At 38.2% G+C, this 24,102-nt stretch overlaps 1 protein-coding gene across 1 annotated transcript in view; it reads left to right on the top strand.

Moving 5' to 3' along the window:
- The window catches only part of sntg2 (syntrophin, gamma 2), a 56,138-nt gene extending 35,989 nt beyond the window's left edge, over nucleotides 1-20,149 (top strand). Inside the window, 8 exon segments of the mRNA XM_057343741.1 lie at nucleotides 1,392-1,521; nucleotides 7,577-7,615; nucleotides 7,990-8,106; nucleotides 9,132-9,203; nucleotides 10,150-10,347; nucleotides 17,145-17,237; nucleotides 19,203-19,313; nucleotides 19,522-20,149. Coding sequence (XP_057199724.1) covers nucleotides 1,392-1,521; nucleotides 7,577-7,615; nucleotides 7,990-8,106; nucleotides 9,132-9,203; nucleotides 10,150-10,347; nucleotides 17,145-17,237; nucleotides 19,203-19,313; nucleotides 19,522-19,653 — 892 coding nt within the window. The 3' untranslated portion in view covers nucleotides 19,654-20,149.
- The last annotated feature ends 3,953 nt before the right edge of the window (nucleotides 20,150-24,102 follow it).

Here is a 24,102-nt window from a genome sequence, read left to right as displayed (position 1 = left end):
TGTAAGTAGCAGAATAAAGGGCTATAATAATATAATGTTATGTAGGCTCTCTCTCTCTATTTCGCTCTCTGTATGTATGGCGATGCCCAATGAAAATGGATCTCTCCAGACTATTAGATTTTTCATTGTGCGCGTCACTCACTCGGGCGTTTTCTTGGTATCAAAGCGTTTGGCTACAGTCTGCTGGCAGTTCAAGCAGAACATTACATTCTTCAGGCAATTTCTGTCTGAAAAAGGCCAAACGCTGAACGGCTGCGTCTCACACATGACTGGCATTAATTGAAATCATGGCATTTATTGAATCACTGTATTGAAAAAAAACGACTGCTAAAGATGTGTAGTGTTGAGAATAATGTTTCACTTTAATCTATAATATCACCGTGGATGAGAGAGACGATAATCATCACATAGAATGTGTTTTGAACAGATTAAATATAATTATATAGTCTCTCATTAAATAGTCAATGTAAATTTTATCCGCAGTTCTTCAAACACACCGTCAAACTTTATTAATGGAGCTCAGTATTATACAATCGCAGCTTATGCAAAGTGCTTGAGAGAAGTAATGAGACAAATGACACACACGCCTAACAAACAATATACAGCTAATATTTAAAATAAAAATAAAATAAAAGTGATGATAAAGTGGGCAATGACATCACTCTTTCTTGTTACATCAGGGTTAAGTGCAAAACGATAAACGCCTTGTGACTAAACAACACTTGTTCCGTCACGTGTTTTTTACTGCGAGCCTCACACAACTCAAGATGTGATTCTGTTCTGCCTGCACTTATTGATTGACTGTCTATTTCTGCTATATCGCACAAATCTCAGATATTTATTTCAACAACCTTCACGGCCTTAAAGATTGGGAGTTATGTTTCTCGGGAGTTTGTCTATTCCCGACATGCATTAATGATTACTGTTGTACAGTGAGAAATGTTCATAAGAGTCCTGCTCACTGCATACTAAACAAAATATAGCCTACTGTGTATACTGCTTACTGTTTTTATACATTTTATTTATTCTATGTGAAACAACATGGATTATGTAACATTGAGTGTGTTTAACAGTGGTCACATGACCTCACAATGTTTCATGTTTGTTTTAGCGACTGCATTTCTTTGTCTGTTTTGTGTAGAATTGTCTCAACTGTTGGCCGTCACATCAAAAAATGAGTCATAAGGAACTAATAAGGAGAAATGTAAAAATCCAGATGATCTTTATTATTTGAAACTGAAGGTTGAGCATTGCATTGTGAAACACGTTTAAGAAATGCAGAATCTCATCAAGGTATTTCATGCAAAGGGTTGATTGAGCAGTGTGATATCCCAGTTTTTACTTCATTGTAACACCGTTGAATGATTTGAATATGTCTTGTCCTTCTCCAGATGGAGCAGTTTTGAGGTCATTGCTTTAGATGGAGTTTGTACACACATTCTGCAGTTTTGCACGGCAGCAGAAAGCGCAGACTGGCTTCAAGCAATATCAGCCAACATCAACGATTTAACCCACGAGAGCGTAAGTGAACCTGCATTATACTGCGACATCATGTGAACTACAGCTGCGAAGAATGACGTTATGGGATAACAGCTGAGAAATAGATCTATATATACAGTATATATTGGTCAGTTCTTAAGACAGACGACATTTGAGCTCAAATATACTTGAAAAATTTTCCTGTTTTAATGTTTTATAGAGCTTCTGATATAAAGTCTTATATGATCATTTGATATCTACTGTATATGAGACATATTTCAAACAGAATAAAGTATTTAAATATGTTAAAATAAAAATGACAGACATGAGAATAGTGCCACAAAGCAAAACACATTTTTGTTTCTTTTTTAATTAGGGCTGTCAACGCGTTAACGCATGCGATTATTTTTTTCAAATTAACGCGTGAAAAAATATTTAACGCAATTAACGCAGCATCCGTTTGTTGTGACATCCTTTGTCTAGCGTTACATTATGTAATCACGCTCTTATTCGTGTACAGGCTTTTAAACCACTTAAGCGTGATTTGAAACAGTTGCTTTGACGCGTTCAATGAAGATAGACAGCTTCTAAACTGTGGGACGCGGCAAAACGCAACGCGAGGTCCAGTCTGGTGTGTACAGTCACGGGCTGAAGGCTGCATCGGTGAATCTCTGTCAGACAGCGCATCCGTGTTCAGTTCTCTTTCGTGCTTGAATGGATAAAACCACACAAGATTATGTCAGAAAGCCCGTTTTGTGGGGGTGCATTTTCTTAAGCACAGACTTCAAAGTGTAAAATAAAATCTTAAATGAATGCAAAGAGTTGTGAAAATGGGAGTGCCCCAGCTAACAATTTTTGGTTCCCAGAACGTTCCCCTAACGTTAGTTTTTGGTTCCCATAACGTTATTTTCTAAGGTTCGTTTTTGGTTCTCCAGGAAAGTTTTCTTTACGTTAATAGAACGTTAGTTTCTGGTTCCCATAACGTTCTGGGAACCAAAAACTAACGTTAGGGGAACGTTACCCTAACGTTATAGAAACCATGAAACTAACGTTTTATTTCCGTAAAGATAACCAAAAACAAACCTTAAAAAAACTTTCTGGGAACCAGAAACTAACGTTATGGGAACGTTCCCAGAACGTTAGCCTAAAATATTTTTCTCGGTCCATTTACACGTCAGTAATGAATACATCCATGCTGTGTTTTTATCCATCGCAATCTAATCTAATTAAAATAAGTAAACTGCATCATCCCACACAATATGGAGGATGAAATCAATGCATTAGATTATTCTTTTAGCCTAATAATTCCTTTTTCATCACTAAAGTAGCCTAATTTTCGATTTAAACAGCACAGTATATCATTTCTAATAAAACCACACTGTGTGTAGGCCTACCTCAACATCAGACATTATAGATATCGAAATAAAATAACCAATGACTTCAACACAATATTTAAAGCAGATTTTTATTGACAGAAGAATAAACATTGAATTATCTTCAGGCTAACAATATTATTGTCTCACCACAGAAGTATAGCGCGGCTCCGTCTTTAGATTTAACAATCAAAAGCCCTGAGTTTCAGTCCTTTCATCATGGTCTGTTGATTTAGATGTGTCAAATCAATCGAAAATCACGAAAATATAAGTTTACTCTCAAATCTGTACGGTTTTAAATAAAAAATTAAAATAAATAAACCGCTAAACTAATGTGTTAGTGGGTGAGGTAAAACGAAATGACCGTTAATTTTTAAATGACGGAAGTGCGCGACGGAGCGGAGAATGCACGTGCTCGAGCGCGCACACATACAGTAACAGACAACCACACTAAAGAAATACACATATATGATTGCATTTTCATTTAGCTTAACTAGTTTATTATTTTCAGCCATTAAAAGGCACATTTATTAATTTCATTTGGTCAGTATAACATGTGTTAATGTGATCTTATAATTTATGTATTTCACGTCACTGACGTTTACCAGTTTTGACTATTTTTACCATAAAAAATAGCCAAAAATAATCATCAGGGAACGTTACTTTCTGGTTATTTTCTGGTTGCAAAAAAATAAACAATAAATAACCATCAGAGAACGTTATTTTCTGGTTGCAAAAAAATAACCAGAAAATAACCATCAGGCAACGTTACTTTCTGGTTATTTTCTGGTTGCAAAAAAATAACCAAAAAATAACCATCAGAGAACGTTATTTTCTGGTTATTTCCTGGTTGCAAAAAAATAACCAATAAATAACGTTCTCTGATGGTTATTTTCTGGTTATTTACTGGTTATTTAAAAAAAACAGCCTGCAACGTTCTGGGAACGTTATTTTCTGGTTGCAAAAAATAAAACCTGTAAAGAACGTTCTTAGAACGTAATTTTTTGGTTCCCAAAAAAATAACCAAAAGGGAACCAAAAACTAACGTTAGGGAACGTGTTTGCTGGGGCGGTGACGGTCAGATCTGCGTTCTGGTGCAGCTCTTAAAGGGGCCACGTTCTTAAACGTGCTGCTGTGACTCCTGTCACTAATGTTAATCAAAGAACAAAAAAAAAGAAGAAATCAATGTGATTTTGTAGCTTTACATCAATTTGAAGATTAAATGTGAAATTATTCAAATGTAAAAGTATATTTTAAAATATTATTGTTATGTGCGATTAATCGTGATTAATCACAGAAAAAATGTGTGATTAATCCAATTAATTTTTTAATTGATTTTTAATATCTATCTATGAATTCATATTTATGTCTTTTGATTTTGAGGTGAAATGCGACTAGGGGCTGAATTTCCAAAATATTTTTAAAAAGAAAATTGTTCAAACAAAACATCTTTAAGGAGCATATTATTTTCTTTGTGCTTAAAAACTTTAGAAGAATCATTTTGTAAGAATTCAAATTCTTACAAAAAGCGGTTGTAATTCAATTTAGGATAACCTGACAGATGTCTTAAATCTCAAAAGTTAGGAGGTTTAATAAGTTTATTGTGACACAGTCATGCTGAATCAGAAATCAAGATTTTGACTTTATATTTTCCAAAGATGAGGACTTATTTCATAACAGATTTGAAGAAAATACTTCTTAAAGAAAGAACTTCGTGAAGAATTGCACTTAGGAACATTCTTATGAACTTTATTTTAAGAATGTTCTTATTGGTCATTTTCTGACAATGTCCTTTAGCCCTCATCCTTCCGTAGGATCATTGAACTCCCCGTAATAACACTGTAATAACACAATTTGCTGAAGAAAGTGAATCAGAAGAGTCGCTTCACATGGTTTTCTGTGCCAAGAACGTCTCCTAATGATCTCATTTCCTGTGCGTTGTTGTAATTAAGACGCTGATGATCCAATGAGGTTTTTCTTCAGCAGACGATCTGTAAATGAGTGCCGTGCAGCTGCGTGTTTCACGTGCAATTACTGCGCTGATGTCATCTAATGACGCTTACAGACGCTGATTGCTGAACGTCCCATTAGAGTCTGATTGTGTGTGTGAGTGAGTGAGTGGAAGCGGATCTGTTATCTGTCATTGTGATGACCTATGACCTATAAATAGAGCCTGTGAGACGTGCTCGAGCAGCGAGGATGATGGGATATGAGTGTTGTTTGACTCATTTTGACCCGGCAGCGTGTTTGTGGATGATAAACTCGCTCTGACTGTGATTCAGTGACACTGCAATACTGTAAACTGTCAATCACTCTTCACACGCCGCTTTTATATCTGAAAGCAGAATGTACTTTCGCTACTGCTTTCAAAGAACAAACAGTCATGCCACAGAACAACCAACCAAACGTTTTCCAGTAGGTACAAACAGCCTTTTGTCCAACAGAATGCTTTTGTAGATCTTAAAGATTTTTACAGCCTGAAAGAAATCTTTCTTTTTAAGAGTGTGTGTGTCATGCGTTATACGAAAAGACTTTCCAGACACATCGTTGTGCGTTTATTGTTGCATCATTCATTGTTTTCACATTATAATACTTCCACTCTAAGAAGAAAAGGTTAAAAAATGAACCTTTTGAGGTTCCTGGAGATGGTAACTGTGGGGAACCTTAAAGGTTCATTTTTTAACCTTTTTAAAAAGGTTCCAATTGGAACCCTCTCTTAAAGGTGCATTAAAGAACCAGCAGAGTTCCTTCCTTGTTATTGTTATTGTTACTATTGTTATTATTATTATATTACACATTATACTATAACAACATTTCATAACACATGACACATCACCATGATTCTCCATTAAATATTTATTTCAGACAAAACACAAAATGACAATACATTTTAGTTAACATCTGATTGTGATATGTATAACATATCCCTACTGACTCCCATAGTATTTATTTTCCCTACTATGGCAGTAAATGGGGGATGAGATCTGACATTCTTCCAAATATCTTCCAGCAGAACAAAGAAATGTATACATGTTTGGAACAATCCGAGGGTGAGTAAATGATGACAGAATTTACATTTTTTGAGTTAAGTATCCCTTTAAGACAGACTACTGCTGACTTAATGCAGCTGACCGACACAGAATGAATTAACATATTAATATGTTATGAAGTTTAGTTCTATACTTGACAGAATAAATTATAATAGTCACTAAATCAGCAGATGTTTATCTAAATAAACAGACTTTATTTCTGCTTGTTGTGCCTTGCAGACATACAGTTACCAACTTTGGCTGTTCAATAAGAAAACACAATTTTTTTAACGTTAAGCACATAAATCTTCATTAATATTCAGTACTTACGCGCTGATTGTTGTCCATATTTGGTTGCTAGAAATGCGCTTCATCCATTTTGCAGGTGCGTTGTCTCCTGATATATGTTTATCTTTTTCTCTACTTAAAAGAAAGTGAAGGGCTGAAATAATTAACACAAATGTTGCCTTTGTAGCACTATACGGCTCTCTTTATAACTTTTTCACTGTCCTAAATAGAGAAAAGGTCACTTTGAAATGAACCAACAGAGCTTCAGTCTGTATTTTAATGTACAGTAACCAGGTCTTAACTTTAATGTTACATATCATTTGTTTTATTTTCATGTTTTCATAAAGGCCATAGTAATTTTGTTAAGTCTTACCTCAGATATTCGAGCATTTCATCTCAGTTCCTGCGCTTGCTCAGCAGAGTTTGTAACGTTTTTTTTGAGCTGGGCCACGGGCGCGAGAGACATTTGAACGCAAGACTTCGCTCGAGGCGAAGTGAAATATCCCACTTCCGACCTCGCAGCGTTCCAGTCAAATACTTGACAGTTTCGCATAAGTTAGCTCCGCGCTAATGTCACTGCAAGCATTTTGGATCATGTAACGCGTCTCCGTGCGCTCGTGCTTGATTGATCTGCCCTGAGTTCATAGGTCGTATGTCCGACTATGAGCGCAATTTCCGATGTTATTTCCAAGTAGTATATGGGAAGAAGCATTCCGAGTTTGCTTGAACGTAGCACTGGCTCTTGAACTCATAAGTCTACGTCATTTTAGATGTTTGAAATAAATTGAAACGATTGGAGATGTTTTTCATGGGTAAATGACATGTTTATTGTTTGAGATGGTGGTGTCCACCTCTCAAATTGTTTGTGTATTTTATTTTTTTAAATATTAATCTTTAAATATGATAATAAAAAATTATGATCATAAAATGATATTAAAAAGAATAATAATAACATCAACAACTAAACAGCAGAAAATCTAGTCCATCTCAGAAAAGGTTCAAAAAGGAACCGTGGTAACGGCCAGGTTTTAATTTGAACCTTTTGCCACAACAGAGGTTCTAAAAAGAACTTCTAACAGTATACCAAATAACAAAGGGTTACTTATAGAACTTATAAGTTCAACTTTGAACCTTTTTAATTATTAGAAGTTCATATTTGACCTTTAAAGTTATTTCAATCTCTTCTAAGAGTGTGTGTTCAGCTTAAATGCACGGTGTCACTGTCACATGAAAACCTGATATGGCTTGTGTTATTGGGTGCCGTTTATGAATTTTAATGCATTGAACTCCTTACAGCTGTGATTTAACTACAAATGTGTGAATAAATAGTTCAGCTCTATCGACATTGATACACAGGAACAAGTCATTCCTTTTAAAACGTATCCTGTATGTGTTCTTCTGTTTCAGATTAAAACGACAAACAAATACTGTTCTCCAGATGAGCAGGTAAATGATTCTTACTATGGTAAATATCCTAAGATCTCATGGGACATGAAACAGATCAGTAACATGCTGTAATATCTCAGATAGACATCGACGAGAATACAGTTCTCTTACACATCAATGAGAAAAAATGGAGAGCAAATGCATGGAAACTCCGATATTTCTCATGAGAAAACGAGTCAGAAATGTGTGTGTCATTAGAGTTTGAGAAGAGACGTCAACAGTGTGTCAAACTGAGCTCAGATTTGTCTCAATATGAACTTCTCATGAAATTTGCCATATCATTTGATTTCTGATCTGTGCCTGTTGCGTTCTGGGTAAATTGAAACTCATTTCTGAGTAGAAGTGCATGCGACCTGATGGATGTTCTGCTGCAGATCCTTCACATGGGTTGGGTGTGAGAGCATCTGCAGGCGAGCGATGTGGAGGCCGTCCACAGATGCAGGTTCATGGCGTTGAGAGCCGGTTCTCTGCTCATCTTCAGGAGTCCTCCTGTAAGTCTCTCCTTGTGTCGAAGAGATGCTTTCTCCTGTTCAGAACCCATGACCGCACATACTGTTTTATAAAAACCTCAAAATATTTCAGAATTTCCCATTTAGATTCCAGGAAGAAGTCACAGAAGTTATTAATAGTCATTTCTATAGTGATTACACATTTTTTCAGATCAGATCATTGTTGTTGTTTTTAAATGAAAGCTTTTTAAATCGGTTTCAAACGAAGCTTTTCGTAAATATAACTCGTTTATGTTTGACGCACGCCTCTTGAGTCTCTAGTTTTGGAGTAGTGTTTAGTCGAGCTGTTGTGGATTTTAAGAGCAGACACCTGTGATCAGGACATCCATTCAAATGAAATCTAATCAATCTCTTATAGGTTCTAATGGAGTGTGTGGAGGGAAATCTGTTATCCACGGCGACCTGGAGCACAGAAGTTATTTCTGACTAATATTTGATCTTGGCCATTAAGGCCGTGGGCACAGGTGTCCTCGCTTATGAAATACAACCTTGTGCTTTGTGCTGCAGTGTTTCTCTAAGCCATTGTAGTGTGTGTGCTTTTAATGCCGTGAGCTTTTGAGCCGTCGTCCTCGGCGTGACTCGTCTGCGCTGAATTAACGTTATTATAAGTGATGTGGATGAACTTTAAGACCAAAATAGAACGCTGTGCTGATATTTCATTAAATGTGCATTACTGATTTAATAAAGACGGCATTCTGGGGAAACATTTTAAAGGACACACTGATTTCTCATTATAAATCTGATTTATTTCTGTGTGGGTTTACAGTGTGAACTGTTATATAAGGGTCATTTCTCTGTGAGGTGAATTTATATTGTAACGGAGAGGTAAAATATGTTTCTAAAGCGGAGATATCAGGAGGAGCATCTTTAAGCGAACCAAATCTGTATCACTTGAGATAAAAGCCTGTGTTAAATGACTTCTTATTTTTTACTGATTCGTATTGCACACAAAATCACAATACACCGGATTATTGTTGTGTGACTTTTATTTTGTATTTCATCGTCAGATCACGGCGTCAGATTGGACGGAAGCTGAGGCTCGATTTCACCTCTGTGAGGTTCTGTTTAAAGTTCATAAGGTAGATAAAATGATCCGCGTTTATTCTGTTTATCATCTAAAGAAATGTTAAACGTTCATCTCTGTCACTTACCACAGAGAGTACTGTAGCTCTGATTCATCCATTTGTTAAAAGTCTCCAAAAAACCTGAAGTTTTGGGCTATTTTCAGCTTTAAAGATAAACCGCTGTGCTTTAAAACACAATTCACACGTAGACGTTAGAAGAACTCAAAACTTCAAGGATCTTTTTGACATCATTCTGCACTTCATCTTTTCATCAAATTACAGAGTGTGAGATAAACTAAGCGCTATTGGTTCATTGAAAAGGGGGAGGAGCCACTCCATATCCCACCCTATATTTCTTTTTCAGTGAAAAGCAGTTCAGGCTCTTTTTTTTTAAGCATTTTAGTTTGAGTTTGAGCGTGTTTGACTTCATTTTAAGGCACTTGAGTGGGTTTTAAAGAATGAAGATCATCATTCCCTTTTTCTTTACAAACTGAGAGACGTTAGAATTGCAGTAAGTGGCTGGAGTAACTATATTTACCCCCATGGAAACATTGGTAACACTTTACTATGTGAAGTATATGTATAATGCATTGTAAAAGTAGTTTTGATGCACTGTATTAATGATGCCTTGTAATGCACCTTCTAATGCCTCATGGGTAATTGTGACTACAGTTGATACATTGTAACACTCATCAATTCATTGTTACGCTCCGAATTGTTATTTTGGTTAGAATTCCTCACAACAACAGTTAAATGTATTACAACACACATTATGAACAATTATAATGCATCATAGCATTTAATTACCCTTAATAATGCATTATACCTAAAGGCTTTAAGTGTAAAGTCTTAGCGAAAAATGTTGTTTCACACACATGCAAAGACAAAACATGAGAATAATAATAATAGTAAAGAATTCCACAGCAGATGGATGAAGTGTGAATTGTGTTTGTTTGTGTAGTTGTGGATAGCTGAAGACTGCTGGATCCACACGCAGAAGCTTAGTTCAGGTGAACTGCGGGACAGTGAGCCCTTCTGCTTCAGTGTTCATGTGGGTCACGGTCAGAGTCTGTGTTTCAGCGTGGAGTTGGGTTCAGATCTGGTGTTCTGGGAGAAAGCCTTTCAGAGAGCCGTGTTCATGGAGGTCCAGAGAGTACAGGTCAGTGGCACCACTTTACCACCACGGAAGGAACACAATCTGAAAGCAGAAACATCACAGATCTTCATAGGCTTGGCAACTATTTCATCTTTTGTGTTCATACAATGGAAGTCAATGGGGTTCAGTGTTGTTTGGTTACCAACGTCCTTCGAAATATCTTCTTTTGTGTCCTGAAGAGTTTTGAGAATCAATCTTGTGAAAGCAGAGTCACTGCATTCATACACAGCTACTGTAGATGGACCTCCGTTTTATTTCATTTCATTTGATTTGATTTTACTGTCATTTTTTGACAAAATGTGACCCTGGATCACAAAACCACTCTTAAGTAGCACGGGAACATTTTTAGTAAAAGACAAAAATACATTGTGTGGGTCAAAATTATTGATTTTTCTTTTATGCCAAAAATCATTAGGATATTAAGTAAAGATCTGTCAAGGATTGTGTGGAGAAAGAACCCAATTGCAGGCAGCGGGGATGAAGGGGTTAACACAATGGTTTATTAAATAATAAAACACAAAACAAAAACCCTCCATGGGGGAAACAAATGTCAAAAACATGACAAAATGACAGCGGGGCTGGGGTGAGACAACAAAAACAACAGACATGGGAGGGGGGGTGGGGGAACAAAAGAGTTCAAGGGGGGAAGTCCAAATGGGTTAGGACAGGGTGGGACAGTCTTAGGGGGGATAGTCTTAGTCCCCGGCGGCGCTCTCGTGGTTGGAGTCCCCGGAGACTTGGTGGCTGTCGGCTGGACCCGGCTAGGGACTGGGCAGACTGCTGGCTGAGACAACGGCTGGAAGGCCGGCTGGGCCGAGCTAGATGCCGGCTGGACAGGGCTTGAAGCCGGCTGGAAGGCCGGCTACTGCACCGGCTGGGACGGACAGACAAGATCATGTTCCATGAAGATATTTTGTAAATTTCCTACCTTAAATATATCAAAACTTTATTTTTGTGAGTGGATGGTCTGCCACAGTGCCCCTGATTAACAACTTCAAAGGCAATTTTCTCAATATTTTGATTTTTTTGAGCTCTCAGATTCCAGAGTTTTAAACGATTGTATCTCAGCCAGATATTGTCCTATTCTAGCAACTCATACACAGTATCAGAAAGTTTATTTATTCATCTTTCAGATTATCTAAAAATCTCAATTTCGAAAAATTGACCCATAAAACTGGTTTTGTTGTCCAGGGTCACAAATAGTAAAAAAATACTTCATTTCATTATACCAGTGTTTCCCAACAGGGGTGACGAACACAAAGACGATCATTAGGACCAAATCAGGAAATTTCTTAGTGTTGGTTTTTACTAACAAATATACATCTTTCTAGTTTTGCCAAACTGTACGAATATATTTATTGTGTAAAAATTGTGAGTGGCTTCAAATATTAAGGACTTAATTATGGAATTAGAAGTCTGAGCTTTAAGTTTCATTTTCAACCTGAAGATTAACAAAGACAGAAAAGCGTAACCGTTGACACGCCGCAGCATTGATTTCCCATCTCTGAATGTATGCCGGACAAGCATCACATTTGCGTCTAATTCAATCCTTATTATTGCTTTAATGAAATTCCTCTGAAGAGTTTTTTCATCAAGATTCCCACTGAGCCGTTAAATGACCTCGACGACCCACCGCATCTCTGCCGTCCTCTGAGCTGCCGCAGTAGAAACTAACACCCGTTCAGCGGCTGCAGGATTGAACAGCTCCAGAGATTCTGTTCATTCTTCTTAAAAAACCACACGGGGTCAAACGCAGAGCTTCATCTCACAGTTCTCAGAGAAGACGACGACGACCTCACGTCTCACGGGCATACCACACGCGTGTGTGCGTTCCTTCCACATGTGTATTTATGGCTCACGAGCATTATGTAGGTTTAGTGTTGTGTGTGGATCTCACTGCGCTCTTTTATCCGCCGTCTCAACACGATTTGTTCGGTGGGCCAGACTAACTGCTCTCTAGATAAACGTTTCATATTTCTAGTAGAAAATCCTTCGTCCTGAGGCCGATGAAGTGATTTAACACAAAAACGAGAATTCTTTCATCCTTTTTTTCATCCTCGTGTTATTTCAGGTTGATTTCTGCTACAGAACGCAAAAGAAGATCTTTTGAAGAATGCTGATAACCAAACAGCACTGAACTCCATTGACTTCCATTGAGACATTTCTCAAAATATCTTCTTTTGTGTTCCACTCGCATATAAACTGAATTTGTATTTACCTGTGACCATTTCTCCGAGTTATTTGCGTTTCAATACAACTTGACAGCACAGAGAATAAAACACAAACGTTTAAGCACTTTTAATTTGACACTTCGTCTTAAAAATTCAGCGTTTATGATGCGGTCATTGCGTTAACAGTGAGATAAGGTCAAAGATTCAGCAGTTGTTTAGGCAGACCAACAGTTCTAAAGCAGCTCATTTACCTTCCAGTCTTCTTCGTGATTCATTTGTGTGTGCGCTTTTAGAAAGCTGTGATGGCAAAGGTTGTGCATGTGTGCGTTTGATGTGTCTGATAAATATTATGATATGAGTGAGAATGCAGTGATAAGACTGCTGTCGAAGGTGAAATTATTCAAACTTCTTTATTCAGACATATCTCACGGCTGCTGTAAACGTCTGCTCACGCATATCGAAGCAAAACGCTTTTTCCAAAGCAGAAAGAAAGAAAGAAAAGGGTCATGAGCCCGCCAGCTGTATTACTCGCTGCCCTTAACCAGAGACATTTAAAAGTAACACAAAGAAAAGAAGCCGTCAGAGACGTTTAAATCACTCGACACGCAGAGAGAGACGCATGCAAAGTTCACCCATTCCTCCGCGTGTGGGATCTGGTCTGCAGCGTGCAGTAAACGTGCCGCTGGTTGTACAGTACAGCTTTACTGTTCTTGTATTATTTCATGCGAGGAGATCTGCGGGATCACAATCTGACTTTCCTTTCTTTTTAAATGAGCGAACAGAAGCTGGTAAATTGACTCGTGTCCAAATCTGCTGTGAATGTCCACGCTCACCTGATGAGACTTTGTTACAGCTTTTTTCTAATAATCGTACTTTTTTCACCGTTTTGCAAAATAGGCACCTTGTAAAATACGGATGAATTCCTGTAAGATCGGGCTGGCTTGTTCGTGCTCACATTAATATACAAATATAATGAATAAAAGTCACTTTTCAATGTTTATAAATGAGTGTTGAGTGTCACATCAATGGTACAGTACAGCACATGATCTGTGAGGATGTTATTGCCCGTTTTATTTTGTGATTCGAGAACAGGTTCGAAGATCTGGGGCGTTGTTTGGTGTTTAGTAAGGGATAATCCACAGCTAGCCGGGCATTAAAGGATTTTAAAGCAAAATGTGGTGGCCAAGACCCACTCGACGTAAGCTGTGAAGTGCATTGAAATCCTTTACAGCACAGCTAGCCGTGGATTATCCTGCTTAAACCATGGTCGTTTGCCAAGTTAATGCTTGAATTGATGTTTACAGTGTAATTTTTGATCAGACAGGTAACATTTTTATTTTCATCAGTTCATTTCAAACATTGATCACACTAACTGGAATTATGTGAGGGCTAATGTCCAGGCAGCCGGTTGTTATGGCAGAAATAATGCCCGACAGTGTGATCAGGACGTGAAGCGGAGGGTCTTGTGTCTCACTGAAGGGGCTTATTTCAAGATAACAGCTGCTTGTACATTATCCCGCTTATTACACGGCTACTTGCCACATGAGAAAAAAACTGGACATAAAATGTGAAATTGAAATATTTTATTAGCTCATGTTTACTGAATGCAGACCTTCCGCGAGGAAAAGCCGTTTACTTTCGGTTTTAAGGTAAGAAACGACGTTCAGACATCACGAACAGGCAAATTGGTTTAATCATTTGTAAATATAATGTCATATATGTTATTAAAAGACATGTTTATATTTAATTTGTCAAAATTGAATGATTTGCTGCATCCGGGTTACCGTGTGTTATTAGTTTTGAGCGGTTGTTATCTGGGAATAACGAACCTGCTAATGTCGCGACTGGCCAATCAGAATCAAGCATTCCAATGAGCCGTGTGATAAATGGTTTTAATGCACACCTTCCAGCCAATCAGAATCCAGTATTCAAACAGACCATGGTATAATTCTTTATACACGAACATGACTGCAAATTATTCTTTATACAGTGAAAAGGGTTAAAAATGAACACCAGTTTGATGTAAAGTTGAGGGAAACCACGAAAAATGTATTTTGCTCTAAAGAATGCTTGGTTATTTTCCGGCCAGTGTTGGGACCCAACAATGGGTTAAAACAACCCAGCATAAGTTCATCTACAATTCCCTGTTTGACCCAACACTGTGTTGAGTTTTCAGTTTTCTGTGGATTTCAGTTAGTTTTTAGTTTGTTGTTCCACACATGTTTCGGTGTTTTTTCTGTGGTCTCACATGGATGTTCAGTGATTTCTCATTTTCTTATACCAGAAACAATAAACGAGTAAAGCAAACACTTGACACACGTGTATTTGTGTGCTTAAGTTGAATGAAATTCTGGCCCCCATGAGAAACGTTATATCACCGACACAAGCTCAAGTTTGATTTGTAGTATGTCCAGATGTGGCTGATGAATTGTGCATTGAAATGTGCGGTGTTTGCAGTGCTTTTATGCTTTGCTGGTGAAATCTTTGACAAAGCTCAGTGTGTTTCTCAGATCCCTCCGAGGAAAGTCTCCAATTAGTGGCGCGTAGTCGCCGCTTCACATCTGACAGCCAGCGTTCACGCACGGCAAAAGTAAGCGCTGCAAATCCGCTTGTGTGCCGCTGGCTTTCCCCTTAAAACAGCACGGCACATCTGTGAAGCGACAAGCCCCCTCACGTCAGTTCAAACGCATGAAGACCATTACAGCTCCAGTCCTCGTGTGGGCTCCGAGGTGTGATCGGATTCAAATACAGAAAGAAAACATGCTCCTGGATGTTTGGAAGGAAACAACAGTCCAGCGCTTCGGATGGGATACACAAACAAAAATAACATCCAAACTCACTCAGTTTTGTGTGTGTGTGTATAAAGTGCCTTTGTAAACTAGTATACTGAGTCTGTGTGTGTGTGTGTGTGTGTGTGTGTGTGTGTGTGTGTGTGTGTGTGAGAGAGAGAGACCATCCATGTGTGGGGGGGTTAGGAGACTTTTGGAGGGTTATGAACCATTGTAAAGTTGAGTTGAGAAACACACAAAGCTCAGAGAACGTTCAAACTGTGCGTGCAGGGGAAGTTCATCAAATCTTTAAAAGCTATTAAAAAGTCACAGAGGTTTTTAAAGTGAACATCAATTTTTAGAGCTCAGCCCTAAACTACTTCATCAGCTTTCTAAATGTAATCTGTGTAAAATGAGTTTCAAGTCCTTATCCAGTAATCACACATGACATGAAGATTCATCCGTCAAGCACTGAGGGACGTTACTCTGTTTACATTCTGAGCTTGTGTGCAGCCCTAAATTCAAGCTCTTACACTTTTAATGAACGCGCACGTCTTCAAAACCAAGGTGCTACAACAGCGATGCCATAGAGAAGAACCAGTTTTCAATCAAAGGTTCTTTAAAAAGCATCTCTTTCTCAAGCTTTTGTGAAACAGAAAGGCTCTTCAGATGTTAAAGGTTCTTTATGGAACCATTTAGACAAAAAGGTTCTTCCATGGCATCGTGAAGCACCTTCATTTTTAAGAGTGTGAAGATAATAGAGACTCAGTGAAGGTGAATGTAAGTTTTGACAAACATCAGTTGTCTCGTCTGTGAGTAAATGTGTTAGATGATGATGATGTGGAACAGAAATGTTACTGTTGGGCGTCCTAAATAAAAATTCTTTCTCAGGCCTAATTTATTTCAAAAACTGCTGACTGTAAAACTTGATAATATCTTTATCACACTTTAAAAATCTGTAAGAATAGGGCTCAATATACTGATAAAAAAAGAATATATTTGAAAAGATTTTTTACAGTTGTTTGAGCCCTGTGTGCAGTGTATTTCATGCATATTTATGTACTAATGCCTCCTCTGTGGAGGACCTGAGCTGAAAACACATATGGGACAGAGTAGATAGTAGATTATACTAAATACGACTAGTAGAACACAACACTGTTTTTCATGTATTGGCCGGGCTTGATGGGGTTTGTAAATTGAGTTTTGAAATGGAAGCGGAAACGGAGATAGCAGCTGTAATCCCACGACTCATCCCGTCCGCTTCATGGCATCTGTTCAGATGTTTGAGTGCTGCTCTTCAGCAAGTGTACAGTAGATGATGTGATCTAAGGGCCAGTGTGCTGTGGATGCTGATGTCTTGTGATTCTAGCGTTTGAAACGCTCGGGCTCTGAAGGAGAAAGAGACTCTCCGGGTGCTGCTGATGTCCATGAACTAAAAGCTTTTTGACCTGAACGCCCTAATAAATAACTAAATGCGCGGATGAATATTGAACTGTGCTGTGTCATGCTTCACTGCTGTATATTAATGTATTACCAGCATTTATAAAGATGTGATATGATTTTGGTTGGAGAAATGATAACAAGAAATAATTGTTATTTGCTAAGACAAGCATCACTGTTGATAATGTTCAGGCGTGAACTTCTAGATTTAATTTACAGAATGTTGCCTGTCAGTTTTGCTTCAAAAGATATTAAAACGTTTCTTGATTCTTGCTTAGACTAGTTTTTCTCTTTCCTTTTGCTTCTGCTTTAAAGAAAAGTATGGAGATGGTTGTGATGAGAATGTGAATGTTTGGTGTTTACTGTAATCAATCACAAACGTTGACGCTCTGAATGAACTGTTGTTGTGTTTCTTCAACAGTCTAAGAGTTACACGTGCAGCAGTCAGGGGAGGATTCTGTGCTTTACAATCCACTTTCAGTCGGGTTTTTCCTGCTCCGACAACATTTCAGCGGTAAGAACACCAGACATCGCTGTGTTTGTTATTACTGACCTTCCACGGGATTTACACATCTATTCACTGTCAGAAAACAAGTACAAAAGCCGTCACTGGGGTGGCGCCCTTTAAAGATCTTTTTTTGTGTCTCTACAGGTGCAAAACATGAAATACCTTTCTGGGTATATAATTATACGCCTAAGGACCTTTTGTGTACAGGTAGTACATTTGAAGTACATTTCATGTTTTGTACCTGTAGAGATATAAAAAGAAGCTGTTGAGGGTATCACCCCAGTGACGGCTATTGTACCTTAAAACATACCGTTTTTTCCTTTTTTTGACTGTGTACTATTTCTTTACTTCAATCATAAACTCAAAGTGAATGAACAATTTTCAGATGATGCTCTTTCAGAAGTGTGTTTGAGTCATTCTCACACAATAGTTCCTCAGTCACATCATTCTGCTGAACAGGAGCGATTCTAGGTTTTCAGTATTATGGGGGGAGAGAGACTACTCTGTAGACATGTCTAAATAAGAGAATAAAGTTATTAAAGTCCCCGTGAACCTGAAGTTGCGATCGACTTTCCTTACGTATTCTGACACTTTTCAGAGTGAAAAGGAATTTCAAAGGAGAAAATTAGTGGGCGTGGCCTGCATTTACTTCTGCGATTTGATTGGATGTGCAAAAACAGCTGTGGCCTTTTTCATAATAAGAGTTTTTAAGTGGACAAATTACATAATTAATCACAGTTTTTTTAGGGGAGCTAAGCTAGAAATTTAGGGTGGCTAAAGCCCACCTAAAAAGGGCCTAGCGATGCCGCTGCTGCTGAAGGTGACTTTATTTTTTTAATGTGAAACAACAGCACAGAATATTACGTCCGTAAACATTTGATTTGAGAAGTGTTGTGCTGTTAGTGGGTTTGTCTAACTCTAAAACTGAACTTCTCGTGATCCCGGCCGACCCGAAGACCCAGCACGACCTTTCCATCAACCATTACTCCTTCCAGAACGGCCAGAAACCTGGGACTGGTAATCGACGATCAGCTGAACTTCACAGATCATGTCGCCAGCACCACTCGGTCCTGTAGATTCAATATTAGGAGAATTAGACCTTTCCTGTCCGAGCATGCTACTAGTCCAGGCTCTTGTCCTGTCCAGACCGGACTATTGCGATGCTCTACTGGCTGGACTTCCAGCTTGCACAACCAGACCTCTTCAGATGATCCAGAATGCAGCGGCAAGAGTGGTCTTCAACGAGCCGAAGAGAGCGCACGTCACTCCTCTCTTCACTAGGTTGCACTGTAAAACATGCGGCTCATATGATAGAAGCATAATAAAGCAATCCAACAATATTATAAAATGACTGAAACGTCAGATCTGTGATGTGAACGGTTGACTCTTCAGTGACAGACTTCAACCGTTTACTGTCATTTTGTTCATTTGTGTGAATTATTCATTGTAAGTTTTAAAGGTCCATCTGAGAATATTCTTCATGGAAATTCTTCCAGTTTCTTTTGAAATAACTCAAAGTTGTGGAATGGTGATAAAAGTGAGAAATGAAATGACTGGTGTGTTATTAATGGAGTGACGCACGCTGACAGGCTGAAGTCTGTATTTGGTTTCTATTGTTCTTCAGTGAGAATATCCGGCGATGATGTTCACTGCGGTTAGACGTGTGTGTTAAAGTTCATGGTCTGTTATTAGAACGTTTGTGTGTTTTAACAGGGTTCACTTGATTCTAATGAAACTGAATGTTAGACATCCGCACACATTCGCATCTAAACTCTCGCCTTTAAAGATGACTACGTGAATTTCTCTTGATCTTTTAAAAGAAGAGTTACTGTCACTTTAAATCGCATTACAAACTCAATATGTTCTTCAGTATTTTGACTTTTTTATGTTAATTCATTGTTTTCAACTACTCTGTTTGACTGCTTTGTTTTGGCTTGTATTTTGACTGTATTTGATGTTTGGAAATGACAGAGAACCATTTGGAAATACAAATTCTCCCAGCTGAAAGGTTCCTCGGATGACGGAAAAACACGAGTCAAACTTTTGTTCCAGAATTCTGAAAACAAACAGATTGAAATGAAGGTATTTATATCATAAAAGCTCATTTCTAAAAGAGTTGAAAGCCATGCACGTTACATTTACAAAAATGGATGAAAACGAAGAAAGAAGATGCATGACACACTTGTTGTCTTCTGAAAAACTCTAGCTTACGCACCTAGAAGCGTTTGTGTCTGATTCATTCACGTTAATGGACCGAACAAACATGTTTCTTGTTTTGTGCTGGTGACAGGAGTTGGAGTTTGCTAACCTGACGGCCGTCCTGCACTGCATTCACTCGTTCATCGCTGCTAAAGTGGCCACGGTGGATCCGGTGTTCATCAACAGTCAAAGCATCACACAGAAATACATCAACAACAGCTAGAACATCATGACCGTCTCGTCTGGTTTAGGCACAATATCAACGCATATATCTAGTTCTTGTTATTTTTGTATGAATCTCAGAATGACGAATGTTTTGACATGCAGCGACTTTTGATGATGTGTTGAAGGGAACTCATATCGATTGTGTAGCAAAGCAAATGTCCAGGCATTAATGCATGCACTGTACGGTTAACCAATCACAGGCCAAAACGGGTGAAACTTCAAGGAACTTCCAGCTGTAATATCAACCAAACTATTTCTCTATTGCTCGTTTTATGTTGTATCTCAAAACTTCAGTTAGCGCACAACTAAATGGCAAGCCGTACATTGTATTGATGGTTGTCTCAATTGTAGCTGTTGAGTTGAGAAGTCTTGCCAACTGCAATTATCAGACAATTCATTTTCTGTCCAATTTCATAAAATTGCACCTGATCTTTTCTTTTTGTTTAGTTTGGTGTTACTTCGATTCTTTTTCAAATAAAGGAAGCGTTCGTTCACTGCTGACAAACGACTGAATGTTTCTGTTCTAGATCCAGAGAACTCAAGAAAATAGAAATAAATAAATGTTGCTATAAAGCATTTTTAGTTCCCTAGAGAAGTTACTCAAAAGAACCCTTTTCCACTACAAAGAACCTTTTGTGACCCAGAAAGTTTTTTCGGACGTTAAAATGGTTCTTCTATGGCATCGACTTTTTTAAGAGTGTATATGAATGATTTCTTGTTCTTGTTTCCATGAACATTGATCTGAAGTCAAACCATAATGCGAAATGTAATTGAAAAAACGTTCCTGTAAATCTTTTTTAAGTTCACCCAGGGTGTTGTGTGATTGATGTTTTGTCACGTACAGTACTCCACACGCTGCACAGAGGCCGACAACGCAAGACTTTGAAGAACAGACGTAACTGAAGCGCTCGGATGAAAAACGTTTGCTCGAGTGAATTCTAAAGTAGTTGCGTTTAAAGAAGTGTGAAGTCCGCGGGGTGACAGACACGCAGTCAGCAGAGACGCTGAAGTCGACTCCAGAGACCGAATGAGAAAGATTTACAGCCTCCAGTACTAATGTTCTAGATTCCCTCAATGACTGTCCCGTCTTTAGAGCTCTCGAATCACTCGGAAGAGATGCCGGATCACATGAGACGCTGTTGTGTTCGGTTAGAAGTGTCACTTGTGTGGAGAGTTTCTGAATATGTGTTGTTATTTAGAAAGCCTTATATAATGCATTTGCATATCTGTGTGAAATACAGTACTAGAAAAATGTTATCTGTTGTTTTCTTCAGTCTTTTCATGTGATCAGACTGACTTCATACACAAATTGAAGTTTAAGGTAAAGAATATAGCACAAACATATCTACAGTATAGCAAAAGCTATAAACATCTTAAAAACACGTTTTATTTTTGAGTCTGTGCTCACCTGTGAAATTCTATTTCTATTGCTTTTATTTAGAACAAAACTCCAAGTCTAGACACTTTACCCTACAATGTATCTTTACAGTCAGTCACAGTGCGTGTTGTTGTTGTCAGTAATGTCAGCTCACACCACTTGAGGTAAAACTGTGACGCGTTAACGTGAATTGCGATGGCATGCTTCAAAACGCAGTGATGCTCAAAATCTTGAGGCTTTTTTGTGTAGTGATGCACAAACACTTGTGTTCAGAATGTTCGTGGGGTTCAACTTCTGAAAGCGGAACGCCCTGGAACAAGAAATGTTTAGAAGATCTTGTCCTTGAGTATAATATGTCATTGTTCTAGGGTACTTGTCACTCTTGAGCTTTTAGATCATTGTTGCTCTACACAGGCTTCAGATCAGATGTAACTGATGTCAATGAACTCTTAACGTGATTAAATCAAAGTTAATGGATTCAATTACTTTCATTATGGATCATAGCCCAGATGTAGACTTTATGTAAATGGCCATTCATATGAGTTATGGCCAAAAACACTGGGTCACCATCTCAAATATGACTCGTGAGTCACGTTTGAGAGGCTCGACGGTGCCTTCCCAGAAAATAACACGATGTCGCCCAAACGAACAGCAGAGGTAAATGTCACTTATAACGGTTGATCTGAAAAAGGAAAATGCTGTCATTGTTTACTTTGTGTTAGATCTGTGCGAGCACTTCAGCTAAATTTGGACTTTTCATGTGATGACACACAAAGCTCATGACTGTCACACTTCAAACAGGGTAAAAAACACCAAATAATCCCACAATCACGGTCAATATCTCTTGCGTGTTTTATACAGCACTGGTTTTCAAACTGTTTCATTGTGTGCAAAGTGCATCGCTTTGCGGCCCCCCAATAAAAACATATCATCTTAAACTCCGAATTTTCATTAAAACAAAAACAAATTCTGTTATACAACGCTGGAACATCAATACTTTTGGTTGGTGATCTTATTTTTCTGAAGTTTGATTGCATAAAATGTATGTTAAATTTCTATATTTCATATAATGCCACAAAATCGTCATGCAAATCGACATGCAGTACCACATCTTCTGCGTATGATGTGAACTGAACCTTGAACCTGAACTGAAAATCTTTTTCTTTATCTGTCACCAAATCCCACATATCTATATGGATATAAATATCAAGGAGGGCTTACATTCGTGTATTTCTGTGTAGATAATCACGAGTTGTAACCCCTGCCAGATGCTTGACCTGATCTTGTGTTGAGAGCACTAAAACTGACACGCTTCAGAGACAAAACTAGTGTCCTGCGGGCAGAACCAGCACAGTTTCAGTTCTTTTCATTCAGTGAGACAGAAAATACTGGAAAACACAGACGAGACCCTCGCAGGAGACCACCAGGACCTGAGAAAAACAGGTATGAACATTATACATACGGTACAAGTGTCTTTATGATGTAGGGATTCAGTGGTAATTGTGTTTGTATTTTAATCAGTTGATCTAATTTGCAAAGTAAATCTATGTGTATCTCAGTATTTATTTCACACCGTACTGTACATAGAAATGTGATGTTGCCTATAGCTTGTAGAATATAGAATAATGTGTCCGTAAAAGTATTTTTATAACGTGTCACAATACATTTTGAAAACTGTCTCTTCATGTACGTTTTGCAACTTCATATACATCTTTTAATGCAACTTAAGTTGATACCAGTAAAGTTTAGTTTGCAAAATTAATATCTAATAAAGTATTTTAAGTATATTTATCATATGTGTGTACAGCATGCTATAGAATACAGAATACATACTGCTGACAGATGTTTAAATCATTCACAAATCAAATCAACGCAGTCAAACCTTAATTTTGTGTCACATGACATTGCAAACTAAAATAGATGTTCCTTATCTTTCAGTTTAAGTGAACGTTTGTGACATGACGATGCGTTTGACCTCCGTCCTGATGTTCTGCAGTCTGTTGTGTCTGAGCACACGTTCATCAAACTCTCATGAGCGTACGTAAAAAAGAAAAATACATTTTAACTACAGAGAAATCTTCACGGTGAGAAAAAAGTGATAAAATCTGTCATTGGGACGGTGTTCGTGTCCTAGAATGTTGCATTTATATACAGATATCTATGCATTTGGTACCTTTAAGGTACTAGTAGGCACTCTTTAGGAGCAAAGGTGTCATTTTTGAAAAGTGATGTCTTCTGCTTCTTTATTACACTGACGGTGTAATGAGACAGATGTCATAGCTGACAGATATGAAGAAGTTCTGTACACACCAGACACACCATGTCAATGATTTGTGTTTAATTGCCGATTTTTCATAACAAGTAACCCGAGCAAATAAAGAGTTTGTATTGGAATCGAGCTGAACGCAGCTGGTGACAGATTCATTACGGCTTATTTTGTACCTGCTGACATTTAGTTTGAACATCTCCAGACTCGGCTTTTCCCAGCACATCTGCTCTGTGACATGTCTGTAATGAGCGACCCTCGGGACGGTTCTTGAGGAATGACAGGTCTCCACACTTAACAGTAAAGGTCAGATGATGGTGGACTCTTCTGCTCAGCTGCTCTCTTCACTTTAGAGAGCTGTTAGTTAGTATAGTAATATGTGTTACGTAATGTCAGAAACCCCGCGCGGGGGGGTGATGTCATTATTATTTCTAAAGTGTCCAGAGTTTGAGCAGCAGACTCAGATCTGGCCGCCCGGGGTTTGTTTTTGCTGTCAAAACCCCCACCCCCCCGTCTCTGGGTTTGATGCATTTGTGCGGGTGGCATAATCACAGGTGAAATGGGGACGTTTTCCACCAACATCGTGTTTAAAATGAATACCAAAGCACCAAAATATGTCCCGTATTCATAAGCCCACCCTGGAGATCTAAACGTTCATGTAAAACCTGAATCTGCATTATTTTACATTTCACATGAAACATCAGTGAAGGACATGAGCAGTCTGTTTTACGGGAAAAAAACGGTTTAGTTACGTACAATTTAAGAAAGGATTTTTCTGGACGTTATAGTAACAGAGAAGTCTT

This window comes from Triplophysa rosa, linkage group LG10 (assembly GCF_024868665.1).
Source record: "Triplophysa rosa linkage group LG10, Trosa_1v2, whole genome shotgun sequence".
Taxonomy (NCBI): Eukaryota; Metazoa; Chordata; class Actinopteri; order Cypriniformes; family Nemacheilidae; genus Triplophysa; species Triplophysa rosa.
Note: the sequence above shows the minus strand (reverse complement) of the source record. Positions and strands in the feature narration are given on the sequence as shown.